At 37.6% G+C, this 24,729-nt stretch overlaps 1 protein-coding gene and 1 long non-coding RNA gene across 2 annotated transcripts; both read right to left on the bottom strand.

Annotated features, from left to right (window-relative positions):
• Positions 1-2,274: 2,274 nt before the first annotated feature.
• LOC134793864 (leucine-rich repeat-containing protein 74B-like) lies at positions 2,275-3,957 on the bottom strand. The gene has a single exon (XM_063765577.1). It carries the CDS (start codon positions 3,955-3,957, stop codon positions 2,275-2,277), a length of 1,683 nt encoding a protein of 560 aa, XP_063621647.1.
• A 17,850-nt stretch (positions 3,958-21,807) lies between these two features.
• LOC134793955 (uncharacterized) lies at positions 21,808-22,204 on the bottom strand. Its single transcript, XR_010144600.1, has 2 exons — positions 22,152-22,204; positions 21,808-22,119 (listed from the first exon to the last, which is right to left on the bottom strand). It is a non-coding gene; the product is annotated as an uncharacterized LOC134793955 (long non-coding RNA).
• Between the last annotated feature and the right edge of the window lie 2,525 nt (positions 22,205-24,729).

Here is a 24,729-nt window from a genome sequence, read left to right as displayed (position 1 = left end):
TGAACTAACTAGATATAATATCGGAGCGGCCAAGGCGCTCACAAATATCTGAACACGCCCCTATTGTCAGGGCGTTAGAGTGCGTGCTCAGATATTGTGAACACCTTGGACGCCCCGATATATCTGACGGCGACTGTCCAACCGAAGTTTCAGTTTCGGCTTCGGCATAAAAATAATGTTTCGGCGGATGGTTCGGTTTCGGCCGAAACTAGAGCAAATCCGTACCTTCGGTTTCGTCTAATAATCTGGTTTCTGTCGGACACTAGAGACGCGTAATAAATATACAAGGTGGGTGCCAATAACAATAATAGAGTTTGCCTTCGCAAATATAGTGCTACATAAAATAGTAGAAATTAAATAAAATGGAACTAAAAAAAAATCGATACTAAATTGTTGCCATGTTTAAGTAGGTATATTTCGTCAACAACGTGGCAGTTACGTAGGAAGCGGCGCCCTCAATAATTTTCTACAATTTCTTGTCGGACTATAGTCTAGTTTTTGAATGATCTTTTTTCATGGCATTGGCCCGTCATTAAAACGCATAAAAATATTCAAAATATAAACTACAATTTAGCAAATTCAACGTAGACACCCAGCGAATGGGTCACCCTGAATCCCACTGACCCTCTTCTCAATTTTAATTTGTTTCCATCTCTTTACTAATGTAGAGCTTATGTCGTGGCAATACGGTATATAAATGGTCAGCTAATTGTATTGAAGTTGACTGCTGTACTTTAGCTGTTAGTACGCGAGGGTATTGATAGATTGGAATTCGTTTGAATAAATTATTTTTAGGAAGATAGTCCCTTCTCGCTAATATTAAGAGTCATCCATTTTATTACCATCAGCATCAGGACGTGGTATATCGGTTCGAAGAGGATTTCAGGCATTTGGTATTTTCCAATGGAAAATAAAGTTGCTTAACAATATGGTCAAAAAAATTAAGATCCAAAACTTACATAAAATTACATAAGTTTTTTTTTGGGACAAGTTAGGGTTTCGTATTTGTTCCGGCCAGAATGAGGGGCTCTTCAAAATAGCCATATTGAATCCAAATCTAACGAAAAAAGAACACGACGACAAAATAAAAATTGGACTTTAAAAAAGAAAGTTTTTAGTGGTTGGCACAAGTATTAACCAACAAATAGACATTCAAAGCAAGCAGATCCACAAATAAAACCGGGACTAATAAATCAAGTCGCTCCTTTTTATCACCTAATCAGCGTAACATACCTAGTCATTGTAAATCCTTGTAAACACGCTTTTATTCTCTAAATAAAACCACCTAAGTATCAAAATTAACATACAGTACTTGCAAATAAAACAATTCGAGTTTGAACCTTAAATCCATTGGATAGAATTTAAATTAATTTACTAAGTTAATGTCGCTTAACCCTTCCTAAAACACATATTTTTAAGTGTGGATTATTTTGAATATTTAATTGTGGCATTGTGTCATTGTGTGGCACTGCGCGGTGGTTACAGTAAATACGCGGGTGCGGGAATCGATTCGTTTCGCAAAGCGAGGCTAACATGCGTGGTCATTCTAGTCATTTATAATGTAGGTTTGTATGACAACATTCATTGGAATTTACATACAAAATGCAAAAGTGAATGAGATTATTGCCATAGGTGGACGAAAAGGAAAATTGGAGAAATCAAAGGAAAATTTACAAATTAATCATTAGACCTTGAGGTTTTCCTATGCCTAAAATTGATCGGTACTCTCGGTGATGTACCTAGTGCATAATTATTTTCCTTCGTATTATCACGGAAACGTACGAAAGTGTCTATTGCTATTTCAGTCAGTCTCAGTATCGAGGTTGATTGAAGTAGCATGACAGATACGAACGTTTCCGAGAAAATACGAAGGAAAACAATTATGCACTACATCTGTACTTATATGATATTGGTACAGTGCCAAGATAATAACTGGTGCGTCTTATTGTCTCACTAAATCTAACACGAAATTCATTGCCACAGATGGTTTATTAAATCGAAACTTATAAAGTAAAGTAACATAAATTCTAAACTAAGTACAAGAAGACAAGCATAAAATAAATATACCTACCTATGAAAGTTTATCGTTTTGTATCAGCAGTCATTTTAGCGTCATGGGATTAGTTGTCAAGCGGACCCCAGGTTCCCATGAGCCGTGGCAAAAATGCCGGGATAACGCGAGGAAGAAGAGTCATTTTAGCGTCGTTATGACATCCAAAGCATCACATTTACTTAATAATTACTTAGTTTATTTTATTTTGGTGTAAATATGATCTACTTCTTTCCCTTCCCCTTCCCCTTAACTTCTTGCCCTTTCTTCCCCTTCTGTGGAACAGGGATTGGCTCCGGTTCAGGCGGCGGCGTCGGTGGAAGCTTCCTCTCAGGCCACTTCCTCTTTATATACTCCCCCATCTGCGTAATATTAATCCTCTTTGCCCCTTTTTTAGAGATAGGCCCAGGAAAAATGCTAGCCAACTCTGATGTAAGCCCTTCATCTAAAGAAACTCCTGCTAATTTAAGCGCGTCAGTAAATTCCTTAGTATCTAGTATATCTTTTCCCTCCTTCAGTAGTTGGTAAATCACTAGCGCTATATCCACTTTATGTTTCTTATGCTTCTTGCAAATAAACTCTACTCTGTTCAGCGTCGTTTCTCTTGGGTCTGGACTTGCTGCCTTGTGTAATCCTTCTACATATCCGTAAGTTACTTCTACGTTTTGTTTATTTGGTAATAGCTTCATAGCGTTTAAAATATTTATAAACTCTACATTTACAGTGATACCATCCATATAAAGTTTCTGTATTTTAACAAACTTGGATTGTAATTTATTTATAAAGAGCATGGCCTCCATCCATTTCATCGGGTTGTATGAAACGTTATAAGTGACCATTTTCTTGGGGTTTGCCATAAAGACAGTCAGGTCCATTGCGACTTCTGTGTTCGATAGCCTGTTGTTGCTGATATCCAAATGTTGCAAGTTTTTTGCCATAAAGATCTGTTTTATTGCTCCGGATAGTTTGGTGCCACTTAAACTGTTCCATGATATGTTTATATATTTAAGTAACTGGCTGTTGCTTAACACAATGAGTAGGTTGCAGAGTCCGGAAGGGAAGGAATACAGAAGGTTGCGGGATAGGTCTAAGTGTGTTATTTGGTTGTTCCACTCTAAAGCCTCAGAGAGAGTTTGTGCACTTTTTCCGCTGATACTATTGCTGGAAAGATTAACTTCCCGAACAACAGATTTGGAGAATATAGCTTGAGATAAGTGATCAGTACCGGCATCACCCAACTGATTCCGACTAAGATTGAGCACCATTAAAGCCTTGTTGTTTGGCAGTCCCGCACATAGCCTGAGAGCTCCGCTCGGCCCAATCCTACATCCCGCAAGATTTAACTCAGTTAAAATGGTATTAGTCGTTAACATATCACCTAAATGGAAGCAGGCGTCGTCGTTTAAAAAGTTGTCTGTCAAATCAATGCTGGTAAGGGTTTTATTGTCGACTAGACTCTTGGTCATAGCTTGGATGCCGTAAGGATTAACGCAGTAATAGCTCAAGTCTGCCTTAGTTCCGAGCAGCGCTCTATGGAAAATTCGAACTGGGGTCTGATTCATCTGCTTACATAAAGTTAGGTACAGTTCTTGGCCGTCGTCAGGGTAGAAGGGTTTAGGCGCTGGTCCTAATAACGCATCTGATATCCCAGGGTCGGAGACGCAGGGGTAACTGTAGTAAGCATGTCTGAAGACTGCGCTGTCAGACAGAGCGACGTAAGCGGCACATATTTCTCCACTTCCTGGGTCGTAGAGACCCTCTTCGTATAGTACTCTCTTCGGATTAGGGGGTTCTATATCCATGACGAGTGAAGACCATTCAGACATGGAGACTTCAACCGACTCTACGGACTCTTGGACTTTTGGTTCTAAGACCTCTACGGTCTCAGCAAACCCGCTGCTAGACATGATGGTAAATAATTTCTAACGTATTACAAATATAAAGAAACCTAAAATAAATTAATAATCTTAAATCAAATCGTAAGAAATCAATGACAGTGAAAAATTGACAATTACAAATTCTTGACAAATCATGAATATAGGATAGGTATTGTACCTCTAACAAACCTCTAAGCTTTGATCTAAGTTAGAGTTAAACCAAGAACAGTCTGCAGCGATTTTGATAGCCCACGCAGAGCAAGTGTTATTTACACGTAATAATTTCACAGAAGTTTGACGTTTAAAATAACACTTACACTGCGTAGGTTATCAAAATCACTGCAGACTTTTCTTGGTTTAACTCTATATTTGAGTCGCTTAACTTCAAACTCGGGTAAATCCATCTGTCAGATCATGCGATTTTGGTATTAAGAAAAGGTAATAGGGTAAGTAGATATTTGCTGAGAGGGTCGAATGGATTTACCCGAGTTTGAAGTTAAGCGACACATTTAATGATTCAAAACTTAATGAACCTAGCCATAGAGTCTGTGCGGAAACAGAAGAGTCGTGAAATGTATGGAAGCCCATGCATCATTCTACGACTCTTCTCTTTCCGCACATAACCTAATAGCTTTGCTAATAGAGTTGTACTAAGAAAATTGCAGACTTTGATAGCACACGCAGTGCCAGTGTTATTTTAAACGTCAAACTTCTATGAAATTATGACGTATAAATAACACTTGCACTGTGTGGGATATCAAAATCGCCGCAGACTCTTCTTGGTCTAACTCTATCAAAATCGCTGCAGACTTTTCTTGGTCTACCTAACTCTAATATAATCGGTGTATCTGTCGTGACTGCACTGACTGCACTTTGTAATTTTATTTTTTCTTTCACCTTTTCCTGTGATCTAAAATTTCTAGGTTCACAGTTTAAAATAATAAATGTAACTTCACCTTACACATTTCACATTCCATATCAAATAACATCTCTTCCTGAAAAGCTGCGCTCGCGCCGATCTGACAAATGGTGACACGTAAAGGGGAGATGGCAGATAGTGTCAGATATCCTGTCAGATGAGATACAGCTCCACAATGATCGCTAATGTGCTCTGATAACATCTGAGAGGGGCTTAAAATGGGGTATTTAATAATAATTACTGATCGAGATACCTTGCTGTTTAAAGTTTTCAACAAGATCATGATCACAGGCATGCGGCAGACTAGACCATTAGAGACTAATCATAGTGGAGATCCTTGAGGGAGGCGACGCACAGTTTGCTACGAGTGCTGGCCGAGAGGCTAGACTGCCGCCCGCTCCAACACCACTGGATGCTGATGCACGTACAGCGGTAGTGTTTGGAATGTCGCAGTCTTTGCTATATTAAATAAGATATTGTTGTGCTATTATTATTATTTCTAATTTAATGTGTACTTACTAACATTAGCATAATATTAAGATTAATTTCTATTGTATTACTAACAAATATATATGGGCTTTTAAGTCTGAAATGTGTCTGAAATAAATGATTGATTGGTTGATTGAATACACCAGTTGGACACTTTTCCAGCTGATATGATGTGTAACATATGTATAGAATATTATCAAAGTAGATTGCCTTTTTTGAGCTTCTGTGACACTAAAGTAGGTACTGTTTGGGCTATATACAATCATTATACAGTGTGCCTCAAACTATGGGGATTTTAATGCAAGAACGATTTTTAACTCAAACTGAACTGCTCTTGTTCTTAAACTCGTAAGAAGGCACCGGCTTTGGGTTTGTGATAAAAAAGCTATATTACATTTAAGTTTTTGGACCAAAACACTCATTTCTTGTTTTGGAGTAAATTGCACTACCACGGCACTGTCTCATACCGCTTTTATCGATAGTTATTTATATTTTATTTAGTCAGCAAAGCACATCAAACGCAAATCCACCATTGACACGCGTTATAACTACGTCACTAAATCACAAACGAAATAAAGTCAACCGTCTCTTTTGTGCCTGTACAAACTTATCCTTGCACTTCCCTAAACCAGTACCAACTGCACCCCCTTTCATTTCTATATGAGCTCTTAAAATTTCTGTGGTTTGATGACGGTAAAATTAAGTTGGTTTTTGAATGTGATTGCAAAGTTGAAAAAGGACGTATGTGCCTCGTATTTTGAATGTTTTTAGGACTTTTCGTGCTGGTAGGGTAATACGTCACCTGGTGTTGGAGCTATTGTGTGCACCCTCGTTTTCTCCCCGCTCCCTAAAGATTTAATTACTGTAGTTTGTGATCGGCCGCTACTGCTCTGGTGAAAATAAGGGAAATGATCGATTTAAGTATAAAATGTTTGGTTTGTAGTAGTTTTAGGCTTTGCGATTCGATGTGGCTGGTATTTTAGTTTAAGTCCATACAGTTTTATTTTATTTTGATGTTTTTCTTTCACCATTTAAAATGTTAGAAACCCATTATAAATTGGTGCACTGTGTAAAATGTCACCCTGTAGGTATACATAGACATTTTGAAATAGATATCTAGAGTTAGACCAAGAAAAGTCTGCAGCGATTTTGATAGGCCACGCAGTGCAAGTGTCATTTGAAACGTCAAACTACTATGAAATTGTGACGTATAAATAAATAACACTTGCACAGCGTGGGCTATCAAAATCGCTGCAGACTTTTCTTGGTCTAACTCTATTAAGCTTAGACTACCTGCTTAAGATTATCAAGACTACCTATACCTACCCAAGACTGCCTATGACAAACTACAATTTCGATGTATTATATTTAATTCAGATATAAATTAAATACTCCTAATTTGAGCACATCTGGTATGTTTTGAAGACTCAATATAACCTCAAATTGTCATCGAGATTTAAAATTCTCTTTTTACGAACACACCGCCATCTAAATTAATATCAGATGAAACGAAATCTACATCATCCCTAATTCTGGATCCACAGGGACTGATCATGAATATCAAACGCATAGTGCTTTTTATTAGGGTTGCCAATTTTTTATATCATCATCATTGTAAGAAGTTCAATTTCAACATGAAATCACAGAGATCGCGAGTGCTATAAATTTTTGGACTCAGGTTTATAGCCAGTTTATTTATTTTATTTCCGTTGTTTTACCACGGATTTGCCCAAGTTATGATGTAAATAATTCTAATTAAAACGTCAGGTAGGTAGGTACTTAAAACATCTGGGGAAGTAATTGCAATAAGCTTACTTCCTGAAGTTCCTGAAATCCAAAAATAAGTCACGAGAATTAATTTTGTATTAAGCAAAAACGATACCATAAATCTTAGAAATAACTGAAAAGTGGAAAAAAATCACTATCTCCAAAGACTAAATTCTCTTTGCTACCTTGGAACAAGAGATAGTGAATTTTTCCACTTTTCATTTATTTCTTAGCTTTGAAATCACGGGAACTTTAAAGGACGACCATAAAAACTCACTTTTTGTCAGCCCTATTCCATCACCTTGGGACTCTAGTTATCTGATCCGGATTAAACCAGTAAAAAGCGGTAATTATTCCGCGTGCACGGGCCGAATGGGATTTTTCGTAGTACCCACACCTCGGGCATTGTGCGTTGTGTTCTGTCACTGGCCTGGATGATTCGGATTTGCCTGGTTTGCTACGTTTTTTATGTTAAACCTTTTTATTACCTATTTGTAATAAGAACACTCATGGTTTTTGATATTTGTATTTTTTATATTCATATGTTTTTTAAGTGTCATTCTAACGTATCTTCTTAGTGTGTAACGTATTACTCTGTACGCTCTTTATTAAATTATTTCAATATATTCCACGGATTTAACTCCTATTTTAATAGGTTATGAGTGCCCGTACTACGCTGCGAAATAAGTTTAATAAGTACGAGAAATATGGATTCTCCATCGACGTCTACACATACTCATATAACGTTCTCGAAGCTACACGGAAGCAAGAACTTCAATAACTGGTAATTCAGTATTCAGTGTTTGCTCACCGATCAAGGACTCTGGGAGGTCTGCACAAAAGAAGACGAACTTACAGACCCCATAGAAAAGCAAAAAGACGCTCGTGCTCGAGCAAAGATTTGCCTGTCCTGCAATGAAAACGTGTACCCGGTCATAAGGTCAGCTAAAACTGCGTTTGAAACACTACAATGCCTAAAAAAGGCTTATGCAGATAGCGGCCTGACAAGAAGACTGGCTTTGATGAGGAAGTTACTATCCAACAAATATGATGGTAACATGGAAGAATATGTGAACAAATCGCTGGCTACTCAACAGGAACTCCAAGGCATTGACGCATCGGTCGAAGACGAGTTTCTGGCTATCGTGATGCTCGCCGGCCTGCCAGAAGAGTTTAAGCCATTAGTGATGACCTTGGAACACGCTAATACACAGATAACATCGGAAAACGTCGTGACGGCTCTCCTAAAGGAAGACTCTCGTGCCGTCAGCGCTGCATCCGGCAGTACCCAGCCTGCACCTGTCAAACAAGGACCAGCAAACGTGCTGCAAGCCCGCTCGTCGAAGACGAAATCTAAATTATTTTGTAAATATTGCAAAAAGGTTTGCATGAACCATGTGTTCCGTGCCTACAAGGCAAACTTTCTAAGAAACCTTTTTACAAGTTTACGAGTAGGTCGAATTGCGTATTGGAACTCATTCATTCCGACCTATGCGGTCCAATGAGTACGCAATCGTTTGGCGGAGCTCTATATTTACTAACCTTTACGGATGACTTTAGTCGAAAAACCTTCGGCTATCTTTTGAAAAGAAAAGATGAGGTCTTCGGTAAGTTCGTAGAGTTTAAGCATCTAGTAGAGAACCAAACGGGGCAGAAGATCAAGGTCCTGAGATCAGACAATGGAGGCGAGTATGTCAACCATGATCTGTCTACGTTCCTGAAGGAGAACGGGATTGTCCATCAGACCACAGTTCCGTACAACCCTGAGATGAACGGGATCTCGGAACGCGCAAATCGCACGATCATTGAAAAGGCGAGATGCATGCTCCAGGACTCGCAGCTGCCGAAAGCATATTGGGGAGAAGCGGTAAACACGGCGATTTATATCAAAAATCACGTGCCAACGCAAGCCCTGAAGAACCGTATTCCGGAGGAGATGTGGTCCGGTAAAAAGGTAAACCTGTCACACCTCAAAGTCTTTGGCTGTGAAGCTCATGTTCTTGTACCAAAAGAAAAACGTACAAAGCTTGACGCCAAGACTCAGAAATGCATCTTCGTAGGCTACGCGACGGAAAGTAAAGCTTACCGTCTCGTCAATCCCCAAAACCCTCGAGCGATTATTATTGCTAGAGACGTAGTCTTCATAGAAGACAAGCTCAAGGCAGAACCCACCCCAAATCCCAACCCCACCGAGTTGGAACCTCCGTCTCAACCAACACAACAAGTCCTAGTCCCTATTTCTGATCCTGATCCGACATCACAGTACCATATACAGCTTGATGTCCAGCCTGAATCTTTAGTTCCAGACCAACCTGAACCTGCGCCCGCCGAACCTGAAATGGAACGTCGTGAGAACCCTGAACCAGCAGAAGCAGTACCCGTTCCCGAAGAAGAACCGGAGCGAAGATACCCTGCTAGGGACAGACGACCTCCTGAGCGATACATACAGGTTTGCGCAGTCAACATGACATCTGATCTGGAACCTGAGACATTTAAGGAAGTATCAGACCATCCGCAAAAGCAAGAATGGCTTGAAGCGATGAAAGCTGAGTATGAGTCTCTCCAAAAACATAAAACTTGGATTATTGTTGATAGACCCAAGGATCGAAAGACGACAAAGTGCAAGTGGGTCTTTAAACTAAAAAAGGACACAAGTGGACAGGTTGTGAAGTATAAAGCCAGACTTGTAGCCAAAGGGTTCACCCAAGTTGCAGGGGTAGACTACGGAGAAACTTTTTCGCCCGTAGCAAGGTTATCATCTGTACGGTTACTAATGGCAAATGCGGCGGAACTAAACTGTCAAGTTGACCACCTCGACGTGGAAACAGCTTTTTTGAATGGTGATTTGGACGAGGAAATTTATATGGAACAGCCTGAAGGTTTCTCTGCCGATTCGAAGAATAAAGTCTGTTTATTGAAGAAGTCGCTTTATGGCTTAAAGCAAGCTCCACGTCAGTGGAATAAGAAAGTGTGCGAAGCTATGGCCACCTTATCGCTTACACAAGCATCAACGGAACACTGCATGTACTACACGAGACATAACAACGATTTTCTAGTTGTAGCAGTATTCGTCGACGACTTTTTCATCCTGTCAAACAGCGAAAAATTGAAAACCAACTTTAAAAACGACCTCAAGAAATTGTTTACGGTCAAGGATCTGGGACCTGTCAAAGACTGCCTCGGAATGAGGGTTTCCCAGAACAAAGGTCGTATAACCCTTGATCAGTCACACTATATTGACAAACTTTTAGAAAAATATAATATGACGGATGCCATCACCGTCACTACACCGATGGAACCTGGCCTAAAGCTAACCCTTCCCACGCAGGAAGAAGAAATTGATGTTCCCTACAGAGAACTTATCGGCTCGCTAATGTATATAGCAATTGGAACTCGGCCCGATATTGCGCATACAGTCTCGTACCTATCCCAATTCAACACACATTACGGGGGAATACACTGGAAAGCCGCAAAAAGAGTTCTCAGATACCTAAAAGGTACAAAGGACATGAGGTTAGCTTACACGCGTAATGGTCATAACAACGTCGTGGGATATTCGGATGCCGACTTTGGAAACAGCATCATTGATCGTAGGTCCTATACTGGATATGTCTTTCTGGTGAGTGGAGGGCCAATCTCTTGGGAAGCTCGCAAGCAACGTACAGTCGCCCTTTCAACAACAGAGGCTGAGTACATGGCGTTAGCTGAAGCCTGCAAGGAGGCCATTTACCTAAAAACGCTCATACAGGAGGTATTCAATTTCGCTCATCCCATGACCATTCATTCAGACAATCAGAGTTCCATTAAACTTGCACATAATAGCACTTATCACGCCCGCACCAAGCACATCGACATCAAACATCACTTCATCCGTGACGCACTATCACACCATAATCTGCACCTAAGGTTCATTCCTACTAATGATATGGTCGCCGACATTTTAACCAAACCTTTGGCTAAAATAAAACATTTTAAGTGTACAAATGCTTTAGGTTTAGGTTAGGTTTAGGTGTACATAGTAGGTATTAGTGTGTGTATAGTCAGTGATAGTTAGATTGTATATACAGGGTGATTTTTTTTGTGCTATATTTTATTATGTGTACAGTTTACTTTGTTCAGTATGAATATATACAGGGTGTTCATATTACGGGGGGGTGTTAAACCTTTTTATTACCTATTTGTAATAAGAACACTCTTGGTTTTTGATATTTGTATTTTTTATATTCATATGTTTTTTAAGTGTCATTCTAACGTATCTTCTCAGTGTGTAACGTATTACTCTGTACGCTCTTTATTAAATTATTTCAATATATTCCACGGATTTAACTCCTATTTTAATATTTTAGGCCAAACAATTTAGTGGTTTTTGAGGAACCGAACAGATGTTAATTTTTTTTGTACTAAGAAGAGAAGTCTGGAAGCTAATTTAATTTTTTATTTAAGGAAAATATGAAAAATTCACCGCTTTGGGGAGCGGTGTTGCGAAAGTTCTCGAATTCGATTTAATTGATTGAATTTTTAAATTTTTCCTTTAATTTCATTTTTTTTGTTATGTTGAATCAAATCATAAAATTTAATCGGAGTTCATTTTGGAGTATAAGTACCTATATATATTATATATTAAACCCGTTTTAGTAAATAATAATAGTTTAATGAAAATACTCGAAAAAGTTAAAACATTTTCGATTCATTCGTCTTCGATTCGCAGTTTTTATAACAATTTAGCTTAACGGTACCTATTTGTTATATTAAAGTCTTTTAATCCTTGATAAAAAAATAGAATCTAAGTTTTTATTTAGGATTATCGAGGTAAAAATTTGTCAATTATACCAAAGATTAAAAAAATGTATTATAAAAAAAAAAGATCATCAAAGATCCAACATTCTTCCAAGATTATTTTGTCGTAGCAACGCGGGACGCAGTGGTTGCACTTCCTGACCCATTTTTTTAAAGGTGGTTACCCTGTATAAATAGGTACAGGAACAATCGCGGCTTAAATATACCTATACTATTTTTTTTTTTTTTTTCTTATCAAAATATCGGTAAATAAATCATAAAAATTTTAATTCTTTATTTTTATGACGCTTTCGTTTTTTCTTTACGCCATATTTTTCTTTTATGCTGCTTTTAAACTCAAAATAACTATTAATTTATTTTTCACTTACCGTACTTTATTATTATGTTTTTTTTATATATATATATATATATATATATTTATATTTTACTAATATTTAATGTCACTCCCTAAGGCCTTGGCAGAATAACAGCGTTGGAATTTGCCTCGTTTGCAAATTGCAACAATATGCTGAGACAGGGCCTTTTCCCTACGGCACACATTGCTGGACCCAAGTGTGTATTCTTTTCTGTTTTTTTTTTTTTTTATGTGTACATAATTTCTTTGTTTTGCTGTTCTAATTATCTTATTTCTTTCATCTTATTGTCCTGTGTATGTGTGTTTTATGGAATAAATGTCTTTCTTCTTCTTCTTCTTCTTCTATACCGGGTGTGGCCTGTAATACGAGCAAAAAATTTAACTGTAGGCTGTACTCCTCATACTGACCAACATTTGTTCAGTAACTTTTAAAAATTACTTGTGGTTTGATTTTTAATACACTTTAAAGTTTATTCTAAGACGCAAGTATTGCGAATTTTGTTATGTTTAAGGCATGCATAAGCAACGTCAATGATATGACATGGCGATGGCGTCCATTGAAGATAATATTTATTTTGTATGAAAAATAGGAAGTCTTACTACTTCATAATGTTTAAAAGTTGTTGAACAAAAGTGTCACCGTTTGAGGATTACAATCTATGTTTTAATTATTTGCTCGTGTTACAGGCCACATCCGGTATAATATAATAAAATAATATGCTTTTTATGTAAAATACTTATTGGAAAAAATCCCTTCTTTCTATGACAATAACAGTCACAACTTGACAACAGTGACAGTAGTTTTGCTATATAAACAATGCGGTTAAATGATTTGTTTTTAAATGATGGAATAGGGGACTTTCGAATGATCCACGGAACATGGCGGATCGTGCTCCAGACATTTTTATTTATTATTTGCATTCTGCCATGTTTAATGTATAATTTTGATAGGATATTATGCAGTGAATGGCAAGCGCAATGGGTGCAGTTAATGAAGGATTCTTCTGGAAATACGAATAACTAATTCCTTGGACATCATTCGGCGGTTCGTGGTCTCGGCCGCCATTATGCTTTGTACTGCTGCTCCAGCTATCCTCCAGTGCATCGTGAAGTCCTCGACGGATGACTGAATATCGACGACTTACTGCTTCGAGCAACACGGAAGGGAGGCGGCATTCGCACTATTTCCCCTCTGCCGAGGTACAAGATTAGCGCGTCAATCTAATCTAGCGCGGGTAATAAAACTAGTTGCACTTGGATTTTTCACTAGACCGAGTCCAGACGCGCGCGTGAACACTGCTGCACAAAAATGCCTGTTTGCTCGGTTTTTTGTTATAAAGAGAGGTCGGGGACATCAAATTTACAAAAAGAAAGTGTTACATTTCACATGTAATTTTTTTTTTACATATCATACGTTTAATTACATTCAAACACAATTATTATATTTTAGTCTCATTTAATTGTTGGATTTATCGATTTTGCTCGCTCAGTACAAATTGCGGATCGGTCGAGCGACAAATCCGACTTCTCATCTCTCAGAATACAATAACATACTTCAACGAAAATGTGTTAGTGTGCGTGTTGTGACACTTGTCACTCGTCCGTACATAAAAAGAGATCGAGGTTTGTAAGATTTGTCTTTGACGTGTGTCATTTTCTATGTATTTGTGTCGTCATTACAGATTGAATTTTGTATGTAAGTGTGTGAGAAGTGCGACTGTGTGCACCTTTCCCCCCGCGAAAAATGGCAGAAAGATTTGTACGGTGAGATATCGCTTGGGCCCCTCCCTTCCGATGTGTCGGAAGCCGGTGTTGCTCGAAGACTTACTGTTATATGATCTCTATATGTACTTGACATTGGCAAAGTGCCCTGGTAGCAGAAAAGCCATTTATACGAATAAAAAAAAAAAATGATTGAATAATTATTCCAATCTGATTCTAATAAATAAACAAGCCAAACAAGCGAATTATTATGCGAAGTAAATGTGTTTTGGTCGGAACTCTATCTGCATCTGCACTGAATCAACCTTATCTCACCGAAGCCCGCAGCCCGGAGTAGAGAGTAGATGGTGTTTCTAAAGTTTTCGTAAGTTTGTTTATTAACTATGTATTACTAAAGCTAATAGTGTTTGTTATACCGAAATCTAATGAAGTGGTATCGACCAACAGGCGTGTAACATGACACGTGCGGAACGCGTGTAGAAGTGCGAACGCGTGCCGCGAATTACGGCGTATTTAGCCATCTGACACGTCGTGGACAAACACACGCGTATTGTATACTAATAAATAAATTTGTAATGAATAGGATAATACATAATTGTACGTCGCAACCTTCGCAGGTTACCTACTGTTTTTTTGCCAAAAATACCTGTTTGATTAAAAAATCACCGGTCCTTTGATGAGGATGAAAGAATTCAGCGTGTGAATTTTACCTTTAGCAACTAGCAAGTACCTACGATCAGGTATCTTAGATTGATAGATAAGGTACCTATCTTACATAAGTTTGTTGGTTGTATGTGTAATAGTGCCAAAAATGTTTTCAATACTTGCAAATTAAGTGGTACGAATACGACCAACAGGCGTGTGTAGTACAAATGATACATATATATATTATGTCTATAAGTGTGATGTGTAATGTGGGTAGTGTTTTGGATTAACCAAACCAGATTTTCTAGTTCCTGTTTTAGTGTTATTTTTTTATTTAACACCGTCTCCACCTACACTTTTGCAGCTAAGTAATTGCCAAATGTTTCTATTCTAATCACCACGGTATTTAAGTGACTAAATATCCGTGAAAATTAGGTAATATTTAACCAATTAGCGCTGGAGGGGCGTGAAATTGCCAATGATTGCATTCGCCGCGCCTGCGTCGGCTTGTTTGTGTGTTTATAAGCTTGCACGGTAGCTTAGGGTCGGTGAGGGAAAGAGTGATTGGATTATTCATCTTTTACTTAAGGCTAGCTTCACCCGCGACTTTGTCTGCGGAGAATGATGATGATTAATTAAAACTCTCCTATGTTCTTCCTCGGGCTTCAAACTATCTACATATATACCAATTTTTATCTAAATACTTAGGTTCAGCGGTTTAAGCTTGAAGATTTAACAGACAGACCGCCAGGCAGACAGTTACTATCACATTAGGGAGAGTGTCATCTCGCTTTGAAAAAGACTTTATTTTGCTCGAAAACAATTTTTAATCCAGTTGTAGGTAATATGTATATGAATAAGTTATTTCTTTAATTAATGTGATGTTAAAATTAAAATTATTCGGGTTACATTTTGATCTTTTCTATGATTTACGTATTATTAGAATATTCCAAAATTGCGTTTAATAATAGGAATTTCTGTCCGGTGTCAAACCGTTTGCCCTTATCGCCATCTGCCACTTGCACAATGGAATGCATTCATGCGACGTTTTTATCGAAAAAGTGCATTTTGGGTGAAAGGGCTTTTTATCGGGGAAATTGTGTGGTAAGCGGGGTGAGTTTTTTGATCGATAAGGGCCGCGTATGAATCCGTTGAGGTGTTGGTATAATAAGATTAAAGTACAGTCAGCAAAAGACATTGTTAAGCGGGCGAGATGTTCAAAATTACCTTGACACGCTCTTATTCCCTTAACAATAAAGTCGTATTGTATTGTGTAGCCAGTTTGTAATGTTTTCTGTAATGAGGTGTGCAATAAAGAGTATTTGTATTGTTGTATTGTATTGTCGTGTCAAGATCATTTTGAACTGGCCCGCTTAGCAACTTCTGCTGCTGATTGTACGTTGAATAAGAAAATCTGGAAAATGGACATTATTTTTAATATCTAAAATATTTAAACTAGGTATGTATAATTTAATATTAAAATTTAATTAACCCTCTAGCCACCCCTTTAAAAAGCCTTTAAAAAGGTCTTATGTTTCGCATTTTGGATCTTTATCCACAAATCAAAATTGTTATTGTCTTGGCAATTTGTGTTTGTGGGTGACTAGAGATACAAACCAACTATGAATTTAAAAAGCGTTTATATATAATGCAAAATTCAATACAAAACATATTTACGAGTAAAAAAGAAAACTAAAAACCCTAAAAAGAAAACTAAAATTTGGAAGATAGTCGGGATATTTTTTTATACATATACATACTTCTATCGCTTCTGGGTCAAACACATTTTAGGAAACGGTCAGTTCTGTGGACAATATATTATAAAAAATAACGACTCTGGTACATATATATCCCGTTTTTCTATTTTGAGTCTCAAGTACTAAAAAAATGTATGCGACCTGTAAGGGCGTAGTGTATAAAATAGCTTTAGATTCCTTAACTTTGCTATACAGAAAAGACGCAAACGAGTTAACCATACTATAAAATGTGTATTAGCCTTCTACGGGTAGGAAGTTGCAGGCAGAGTTAGTAGAGTCAGACCGAGAAAAGTCTGCAGCGATTTTGATAGCCCACGCAGTGTAAGTGTCATTATAAACGTCAAACTTCTATGAAATTATGACGTGTAAATAACATTTGCACTGTGTGGGCTATCAAAATCGCTGCAGACTTTTCTTGGTCTAACTCTACCTATTGTTATTTAACATTTAACCATTTTTAGTTAGTATGAATAACATTCACTCCCAGGCCCGAAGAACCTAAATAAACTATCATGAGAAAAATTGCGACCAACTTTTTTCCCAAACTGCTTATATTTGTAAATAACCTAAATCCACACTTGAGTTTCCGCATCACTTTTCTCACTTTGTCACCTTTGTCGCTTCCAGTAGTGACACGGGACGTTTCAAGTGGGATAATGTGACAATTACATGGCGTTTAAAAAGCCATGAGCATTATAGGGTTAATTTGGTCGTGTGAAAGTTTATTTAGGACTTTTTAAGTGGCCCTGTGGTTTTTGCGAGCGGTGTTTCCGTGGGAACTATTTTTGATTCGAAAGTCTTATATTTTTAGTAATATTTTAATTCCAAAGCACCATTGAGCTAATATGGAGCAAAGTGGGCAACAAATAAAGTGTCAAGTTTTCTGTAACATTTCATGTACACTAATGAAAACGAAATGAATGCTACCTACTTATGACAAATCTATAGATTGCCGGACACTTTTCTCCCTAAACATTACAATTTTTCAAACCAACCTTCCAATCAAGAGTGAACAGGCACCTTCTGGGCGAGCTCGCTCCATCGTAGGCCACGTCTACGCCTCGGCTAGTCTGGGCCATGAGTAAGCCCATACATAATAATAAAAAAAAAAACAATCAAACACATGTATTATTTGTAGAGCAAAATAACTCAAAGCTTAAATAATTGAAGACCACCGGATCAGCAATAAACCAATTATGTAGGTACTTAAACATCACACATGCCATAATTTAGTCGTAAATACCAGCACGTGCCTACTACCCATTTAACCACTCATTAGTATCATATCATCATATCACTTTAACTCAATCGAGAAGAGTTACTACGAATCGCACGCGTCACGCACGCGGCTCGCACGCGTCACGCACGCGCCGCTACCCGCCATGTTTTTTAAACAAATAAAATTAGTGCCAAAGTGACATACGGTGAGTTTTGCAAGTGGGACATTTGGTAAGCTATTTATTTAAGTCATATAGAAGTAAAATCAGCAATGTCCACAGTATTAACTTGTGGATAGATAGATAGAATAGTTAAGTACTCATCTTTATTGCACATCTCAGTAATAATAGTATAGGTAATAAATACCGCTTTAGAAAAACAACTGAATGTTGCTGAATTTGCTTCTATAGGTATCATACATTTGGTTGCAAAACAAAAATATATTGTTTTATATGTCGGAGAATGGCTGAAATGTGCCATCTGTCGCCTTCAAGAGGCGTTTTATCATGCAAACCTTGACAAATAGAGCAAACTAGGGTGTTACGTACTCAGGTGTGGCGTTCGACACAGTTCCGCCAAGACGTCATAGAGTGCGCTGTTAAAACAATTGAAGTCCAGAAGAATTGAAGTTATGCTGTCAATCGACCTTCAAGAGAGCACGATGAGAACGAACGGGAGAAGATGACGTCTGTGGCCGTTCCTGGGTCAAATCCACTGGTTTGCTTAAGATAAGAAACGTATCACGTGCTGTGATTTGTAATGAGTCTTGTGCAGTAAAGATTGTGAGCTGAACATCGTATTTCATTGAAGGCCCTCGTCATCCACGATTGAAGGTTCTGATATGCTGCCGATAGTAGGATACGCCCACAATTCCCGACATATATATGGTCCGTCAGTATAAAGTATGTAGATATACCCATGTACTACCTTCTCAAATAGCTTTACAAAAAGTGATAGAAACATGTTACTTGCACACAAATAATGTACTATACTAAGTACTACTAATAATGTACTATATTACTAGAATTCCTTAACTTTGCTATACAGAAAAGACGCAAACGAGTTAACCATACCATAAAATGTGTATTACCCTTCTACCAAGTAGCAAGACGGTAGCAATTTGCAGGCAGAGTTAGTAGAGTTAGACCAAGAAAAGCCTGCAGTGATTTTGATAGCCCACGCAGTGCAAGAGTTATTTATACGTCATAAATTCATAGAAGTTTGACGTTTAAAATAACACTTCCACTGCGCGGGCTATAAAAATCACTGCAGACTTTTCTTGGTCTAACTCTACATACTTAATATACTTAAAACAATAATTAGAGAGACACTTCAAGAACCTTCAAGAAAAGAACGTACACCTTAAACTTTAAATACCGGCAACGCACTTGCAACCCCTCTGGTGTTACATATGTACATTGGCGATGGTAATTGTATACCATCAGGCGATACGTCTACTCGTTTGCTTGCCATATATAATTAAATAGTTATTTAATGTAGTAGTAGTTAGGTAATTAACGTAGTCATAAGCCAAACTAAACAATTCTATGGATAAAATTTATCTGAAATAAAGAATTAATAATAATATAATAAAACAACAGAACAAACCTACAATCTTCTCTGCTTTGCCCTAAGGTTGACTGGTAGAGAATGCCTCATGACATTAAGTTCGCCTTTTGTACACTATGTTATTTCTTTTGTGCAATAAAGTATAAATAAATAAACAAAGAACTGATTAAGCATTTAAACAAATCTGCTTTTTCACTTGCTAACCGAGGCCTTAATAAAAAATCATAATGCAATTTTACTAAATTATAATTACTTATATTGTATTAATTAAAGTGCAGATGTGCTCTCGAGTGACGTCACTGTTATCTCCACAAACAAACCTACAACGCTACAGTTAGTTTTCAATCAATCTCGAGTACACGAATACAAAGTACCAAATGTTACAACGTTTGGTGGCAACCCTAATTTTAATATACAGTCACTTTTACCTTTATAGCTAATAATATTATGAGTGAATTTTGCGTGAGTCAGCTTCGAGTTAAATTGGTAACGCTTGTAAATTATACCGTTGTAATAAAGACCTTATACTTTTGAATTACGGTTGAAATTGCTTTGAGATAGTGTAGCGTGCTTCGTAAAGTTTTCAAGTGTTTACGCTTGGCATGAAGACAAACAAAATAGGTAAAGGCACTGGGCACATGCAAGTTTAGTTTGATACTATGCACATTGCACATTTTGCGTTCGAAAATAATTTAAAAGTTTACTTTATTTAGGCAGTACTTACGTATAAATATAAAAAACTCCTCCGTTTTTTTGTACTTAGGTCAGGTCGAGCCACAACAGACAAGTCTTCCTCCAGACTGAGCATAGTAGCGCTACCCCCTCTGCCACAAATATAGTAGTAGTACGGTAGTTTTACTCCATTTTCGAGTCAAAGTGTCTTTGTGTGACGCCCGTGTCTTTGAACGGACCAATCACGGCACGGGACTCGCTCACCTCGTCCCCCGCACCCCTGTATTTTTGGCAGCATCGGTTTCATGAAATATATAATTGCTCTAAGCTCCGTCTAGAGGATTCCTAGTCTATGGGTCGAGCTGATCGGATCACAGGAGGTTGTTATTGGAACTCTGTGATAAAACAACGCAACCTATTGTGTTTGGGTTTGTTAGAAATGTCTCGGTAATTGCCTGTTGAAAGAAAAGTAAAGTCAGCGATAAAATATTGTATCAACAATATTTTTGACAAAAAACTTATTGACACCTATTTTTATTTTTTATTTATTTTTTATTTATTTACTCTTTATTCATTTCTCATCTTAAGTTAGGTTATTTATAATATGAATATAAAAGTAAAATATAAAAACACTTACAAAACAATAAAAATTAATATAAACACATTATAAAAAACCTAACCTTAGGGTGCCGCCAGCAGCGGGGCAAGGCCCAAGCTACCGGTGGTCAGGGCTGCAGAGAGAGGAACCGGCGGACTATCCGCGCCGTGTCCAAGATCACCGCCTTCTGCATCTGACCCTTGATCCAACCACCTAGCGAGAGTCTCTCAAGGTGTTGGTCGAGACTCTTCGCTATTAGACCGTTTACTGAAACGACTATCGGGACAATGATCGTCGAATCAACATCCCACATGGCTGTTATCTCGTGAGCCAAGTCTAGGTACTTACTGGACTTGTCCTTCTCGGCTTTCACGAGATTCTCATCATGGGGGATGGTGATGTCAACGAGCACGGCCCGACGTTGCGATCGATCTATTATTTATTTATTATTATTAACACACAGTACAGAACATATAATTGAACAGGTCCCTGCAAAACTGTATTTACAGTTTGCCTGCAGGTAAGAGTCTCTACATATGCACATGTATTTAAGTGAGTACTAATTTTAAATTATTATTAAAATTTACTAATGTATGTATGTAATGTTATGTAATTATTATTATTGTAATGTAATGTAATGTAATGTCGTATTTTGCTTACCTACTCATAATTCCTATTTTTACAAGCTTTTATTTAACTTGCAATGTACCAATGTAACTATGTTTGTACGGGTCAAATCTTGCAAGCTAATTTTGACCCAGTTTCCGACTTCAAATGAAGCTGAAATTTTGCATACATATGTAAGTCGGATGACAATGCAATATTATGGTACCATCGAGCTGATCTGATGATGGAGACAGGAGGTGGCCATAGGAACTCGGTGATAAAACAACGCAACCTTATTGTGTATGTGGTTTTTACAATTGTCTCGATGAGTATTAGTTATCTGTAGAAAGAATAGTACAGTCAGCGATAAAAGCTTGTCATATCATAAATTAAATTTTTGCCAGAAACTTATTACTTTTAACCACTACAATATTATATGCCATGAATGCCACCGTGCGTTCATCTATGACAAGCACAAATAAAGTCGGTAAACTGCATAGTAAATCTCTACCAATTTGTGTGCTGCCGATTCATCTCCGGATTAGTGGCAGGGGGAGCTAATAGTTATGAATATTGTGGCCGTTATGGCTGGAATTATGACTATTTACAATATCGATAAAATCGATGGCTAATATGTGGATGTGTTTTGATTTTACACCATGATATTCAACTGGTTATGTTACGAAGTTTATAAATCTAAGGTCTTATTTTAGGTATTTTTTCTACTCCCGTACTTTTATTTGTCATTGTCAGTCATAGAATTCGCGCATACACGCAGTATCTTTTTGGTGATTTTACGATACTTCGTGTAATGACCACTTAAAGAATATTGAATGAAATACAGTGTTGTCAACCTTATTTTAAATGTCATCTCTGACAAATAAGTGAACCATAGACAGTTTTTTTTTTAATTTCATTCGTTCATTCATTCTTTTCCCGCCCGTACCCTCCATTTTTGCTATTTCTTAAATTAAAAATATTTGTTAAATTCACAATTTTATTTCAAAGTAAGTGCTTGGTCGTAGAAAAAGTATTGTATGCAACGTTGTTTAACTGAGTCAAAAAATACTCGTGGCGTCTTTATTAACAATTTTCGGTTTCGCCTCAAACTGTTACTCACGCCACTCGCCTTTTTTGACCTCTCTTAAACAACGGTTGCATAAAATACTACTTATATTGATTGACAACGGAAAAAAATGAAACATAGTAAAACTTACTAAGTACAGTGAAAAATTTGGCCAAGCTCAAGAACCTTTCTGCCCTAGCGACTGCTGGTCGGAATGTACATATAGGTACTACGTAACGTAAGTAATTCGCTGAACATTACATATTAGCCTGCGGGCAAACACCGGTCTACAATAACTCCATCAAAACGACATAAAATCATTAACCAACCCCATTAAAACGCCCCAAAATAGGATCACTTTAAAAAACTAAAACCAACACACTTCCTCCGTTACAAATTTATAATTTGCTGATCATGTCGCTATCAATATACAAAATTAAAGCCACTCTATTATAAACTTTAACACGTTCACATAAAGTCTTATTTAGTTCTACATTCCTCGATGTACAATTCATCGCCTGAAAACAAAAGAGCATCAAGTCTGTTCGATATTATATTTAAATCTAAACCCTAATACATTTGAAACAAAGTCGAAATCACTTTGCATTTCTCTCATTCTTACGTCACTTTAGGTTTGCCCGTATGCTAGTAAACTTTTTTGCCTGTAGGGGTAGCGAAGTTGGTAAAGTCGTATTGGCTTAGCGGACTCAGTAAATACGCGGATGAATATTAAACAAGACGGACAAACAGACAGACAATGACTCAATTAGCCTCGGGCTGGACTTGCATGTGTTTTAGCCTTGTTAGCTTTTTATTGTATGGTCAATATTGCTTGATTGGGGTGGTATTTTTATTACGGGTTTATTGATGTAAGCTTGAATTTTGAGTTTAAAATGAAATTGTTATGTATAGATATGTGGGTACTTATAAGATTGTATGCATACCGTTAGTCGGAATAAAGCATCAGCTGTGTTAACGTACTTTCGTTGTTTTAATTATCAAATACTTCATTGGCGACGAGGATGGGATTAAAATGAAATATGCTGCATTATTTCAATCTTTAGTGTTTTATAAGCTAGATAGAGTATATTTATTAGATATTATATAACCAAACCAATATTTCAGGCCGCTTACTGTGCCTACTGACAAAAAGTTTCCAACTCCAAACTACAGTAAATTCCCACAGCCCGAGATCTTTTCCAACTTTTTCGACAACTTTTGGAACCTTAACACCTGTAGAGAAGACAGTGGCGGGCGCCTAAGTTAGAGCTAATTTGAATCTTAAAGACTCAAGCCTAAAGAATATGAATGGAGTGAATACCTACATAATATTATGTACAGTCACCTGTAATAATATGTTACACAACCAAAGCCGCAAAATATCTGACACGGCCTTATTTGTCACGGCCTTCAAAGAGTAACATAATATATTATTGCAGGTGACTATACATTGGTAGGTATATTATGTAGATTGATACATAGATGCAATCGTAAGTAACATCAACCATATACCGAAGAGCCAATGAAAACCGAGTCACTCTCGAGTAGGTACAAAAAAATAAACAGAATTCACTTGTTCCAACTAACAGTCGAAACTACCGAACTATTCCAAGTATTATTATTATTTTCAGAGGGGTCCAAATGCGAAGGATTAGCCACCATCGAACCCGACACCAACCGCGAGGGGCACTTAATTACATTTGGCAAGGTTGACGTGACGACGCGATTTCGGGAATACCGATTTCGGTATACAATAACTGAAACCCAGAATTAACTCTCAAAAATAGCTAGAGTTAGACCAAGAAAAGTCTGCAGCGATTTTGATAGCCCGCGCAGTGCAAGTGTTATTTATACGTCATAACTCATAATTTCATAGAAATTTGACGTTTAAAATAACAAAATCGCTGCAGACTTTTCTTGGTCTAACTCTAGAGTCGGTCCAAGCTAACTCACAAGTCACAACACTGACAAATTGTGACACTGTCGTCATTAATGTAAAATTTATATGAAAATATGACGTTTAATAATGACAGTTTGTTTTATTCAAGGCGGTGCACAGTTAGCTTAGACAGACTCTACATGTTTTTAAAAAGTTTTTAAACATAGCGACCTAGCTCGCGCACATATCCAACAATACCTTGCTGGAGCCTACGCTCCACCTGCTGATAGGTTGCCGACAGTCAAGAACCTCATTCTGCTGCCTCCCTTCTTCGTCTTCTTTCAGAAAAAGAAGAAAGACGTCGAGTTGAGCGACATTCATAAAACGAAGCGATCAGCTAGAGAAAGGAGCACTACCTCAACCCTCTTCGCATACTATACCAGTCTCGCTTCATTTCCAAAATCGGTAGATTTTAACCATCCCCTCCCATCCTAGAGCTTGTCACTCCTCACAAATTGTGCCCCTGGTATGCCGGCTAGTCCGGAGCAGGCTGTACTTGACCAGATGAGGCACCGTCTTGTCTTGTCTATGGCGTCCTATTCAGATAATAATTTCTTGTTACGAAACGGTTATGGATATGATCGGTCAGCTGTCAACAATGACATTTCTTCAACTAACCTAAACATGGTGCATTTTCCATTCAGTTATATCAAAGCGGCCATGGTGTCCGGCTCGGATCTGAA

Source organism: Cydia splendana, chromosome 9 (assembly GCF_910591565.1).
Source record: "Cydia splendana chromosome 9, ilCydSple1.2, whole genome shotgun sequence".
In the NCBI taxonomy this organism is placed as follows: Eukaryota; Metazoa; Arthropoda; class Insecta; order Lepidoptera; family Tortricidae; genus Cydia; species Cydia splendana.
This window is presented reverse-complemented; position numbering and strand designations above follow the sequence as displayed.

Excerpts from the sequence above, each read along its gene's own strand:
- LOC134793864 (XM_063765577.1), bottom strand. The coding sequence starts at position 3,957 with ATGTCTAGCAGCGGGTTTGCTGAGACCGTAGAGGTCTTAGAACCAAAA.